Source organism: Apis dorsata, unplaced genomic scaffold, assembly GCF_000469605.1.
Source record: "Apis dorsata unplaced genomic scaffold, Apis dorsata 1.3 scaffold_58, whole genome shotgun sequence".
Classification (NCBI taxonomy): Eukaryota; Metazoa; Arthropoda; class Insecta; order Hymenoptera; family Apidae; genus Apis; species Apis dorsata.
In genome coordinates, this window is record NW_006263358.1 from 1201386 (window position 1) to 1204331 (window position 2946).

Below are 2946 nucleotides of genomic sequence, written 5' to 3' on the forward strand. Positions count from 1 at the left end.
GTTTTTATGAAACCGATTTCTGACACTTGTATCCCGTTTATTTGCGTTGGTAATTCTTCTTCGGTCAAATCCATGCTATAGACGTATTGCACGATGACAAGGAGCATTGAGTAAAAAACGATGAAGGGAGAGCACTTCATCATCAAAGCGCGTTTATTAGGGACCATCCAAAGGATCAATGCCCATAATAAGAGTGCAAAAGTTGTCCAACTGTGATACATTATACTCCACGTCTAATAATAATAGGCGAGAAAATAAAATAAATTAAAATAATTTCAAGTTTCAAGGAAAATTTAATAAATATCTGGCTTGTTAATTTCTACCATCATTATGATATTCGTTGCAAGATAAGACGAATTAATTATCAACTGGAAGATCGAGTATACGGCCATGATGATATGCTCGATAACTCCGGATTGTTCATCTGGGCAAGCTAGAAAAATATTTAATCGATTAATATATTTTATTTTATTTTTTTATTCAATGGAAACTAATTTAACAAACCATCGCTGAGACTTTGCATCTGAATGTTGTCATCCTGATGGCCATCCTGGACGATGACGCTTCCGGTTGAATCTTGCAGTAGACCCGTTCTCCCGGACCCAAATCGCATCAACTATCGATAAAATTAATTAAAATATTCTCCGAATGTAAAAATAAACATTCTGAATATCTCTACACAGCGTTTTATCGTCTCTTTAATAATCTTTATAATTTAATAATCTTAATTTTTATTCTGATTTATTCTAAACAATTTAAATTTGAATTAAATATATATTATTCGTGAAACAAAATCGTTCTCCAAGCGTGTGCATGCATGCTGTGTATAAATGAAGTGGATTTACCTTCACCAATAGCTACATAAAGATTTCCAAAATATGTATCGATTATTTAAATAAAAAAAAAAAAAAGAAAAAAATATAAACAAAGGAGAAAGAATATGTTTGAATAAGATAAAAGCAAAATTGATCGAATAAGAGAAATAAAGTAAAATTAAATAAATAAAATTTCTGTATATAAGTGAAACGTGCAAACTTAATCATTATACGTACGGGTGTGCGCTCGTCGACAGGTGAGAACGATGAATTAACGATCGGCTTCTAAAACAATGGCAAACTAAACATAGCGGCATCCAAATGGAAAAGGAATTTGCTCAGCATTAAAGAACAACCGCAAATCTGGAAGGCGATAGTAAATAAAAACTCGGGAGTTGTCTGAATGGAGGCGGTGAAAAACAAAATGATCTTAACATAAATTTATTATACCTTCTTCTTCCATAATTTTTATCGCCTTCGCCAATCAAAAAATAAAATAAAATAAAATAAAATAAATAAATAATATAAATTATTAATTTCACGGTATGGTTATTGTATGTACATTTCATAATGATATATATACATTTTCTTTTTGCCATGATAAGTTATATAGTGATGGCACAAAAATGTACAAGCGATCATACCGATGTTCAACATTCCATAATAAAATTTACATTTTTTTTTTTCTCTCTTTTACCATGATAAATGAACAATGGCACGTATGTATGATCGTATCGATGTTCAACAATGTAAAATAAAATCGGTGATAAATTGTATGTACAATCGAAGATCTAAAAATGTGATTAGAGAGAAAGAAGAAGAAGAAGAAAAGGGAGAAAAAAGAGAAAATTCGGCTCATGCAGGACGACGAGATCCTTACGCGAGCCTTTCTTCGCGCCGATTGCCATCTTTGAGATGGTGTCCTTCTCCTGATGGAAACGTGCCTGGACAATGGAGTGTTCAGATTCTCCAGTTTCCCGCTCAAACGTTTCACTTTCTTTGCCTGGAACGCCTCGTTAGTAAAAGCAACGTTCTTCAAAGAAAGACACGTGTGTTACCAGATACACTTGTTGTTCGAACGGTTAGTAAAAATAGATCGTTACAAGCTTAAGTCGTGTTATTCAGCCGATATATTGGTATGTTAATCGTTTTTTCCTTAACCGTAAGAAGGTTAATTAAGTCACATTAACAGGCACATTGCACGCGACTTGCATCGTTAAAATGATTCATGCTTGGATGAATTTCAATTAAATTGTAAATTTTATTGTATTATCGATAACTTCTGAATATTCGCCGTTCTAAGTATTTCAACTGATATCTCAAACTTGACAGTATTATTTAAAATTTTAATTCGACAGAAACTCGTTATTTTCGTCCGACCAATTAATAATCCTCGCGTTATTAATCTTTCGTCACGTTCTTCTACTATCGTTTAATCGTTTAATTTTGACTCGTCGATTAATTAGTTCACGTTTATCTCGATTTTAAAATATTCGCAATATTAGCAAAGAAAATAAAAATAAAAATAAAAATACACTAACGATAAACTCACCGGCTTTTTGCTCAGGAACTGTGATTGCAACGCCAAAACGAAATAAAGCCAGAACAGTCTCAGGGAGTATCCGTAAATCAGCCAATCTGTATGATCGGTGTATTCCACGTATCTTGGAGTGGAGCAATTGATTTGATAGACAGGAATCAGGGCAAAGTATCGTTGCCAAGTGCTGTTCATGGGTATTAATTCTTGAGGTATTTGATTCTGGTAGCTGAGCAGAACCACGATATGAAGTACCACGACTGCCATTAAGATCCTGCACAGCCTGGCAAACCCTTTTCGAAGCTCTTTGTTGCACGCCCACCAGGTCGAAGCTCCCAAGAAGATGAGGAAATAGAAAGCGCCTTCGATCGAAGGTCTCAGAGATGCTGTGATGCATAACGATGCCAGAACCACGTAAGTTCCTATACGTCCTAAGAAGTTGATGATCTGACCATGGAAAATAATGGGTTAGCTGGAATTTTCTAAGCAAATTATTAATTATTGTTTCGTGCGTGTTTTGAAAAACTTATGAAAAGCTTGGGCGAAAAAATTATATCGATGCATATTGTATTTATATTAAAAAAAAAAAAAAAA

The 2946-nt window shown here is 33.8% G+C and overlaps 1 protein-coding gene across 1 annotated transcript in view; it reads right to left on the minus strand.

Moving 5' to 3' along the window:
* Positions 1-2946, minus strand: part of LOC102680108 (piezo-type mechanosensitive ion channel component) — a 25551-nt gene that overhangs the window by 14028 nt on the left and 8577 nt on the right. The window contains exons 5-8 of the mRNA XM_006609591.2: positions 2368-2807; positions 505-616; positions 324-433; positions 1-233 (exon numbers count right to left, since the gene is read on the minus strand). Coding sequence (XP_006609654.1) covers positions 1-233; positions 324-433; positions 505-616; positions 2368-2807 — 895 coding nt within the window. The remainder of the gene's footprint in view (positions 234-323; positions 434-504; positions 617-2367; positions 2808-2946) is intronic.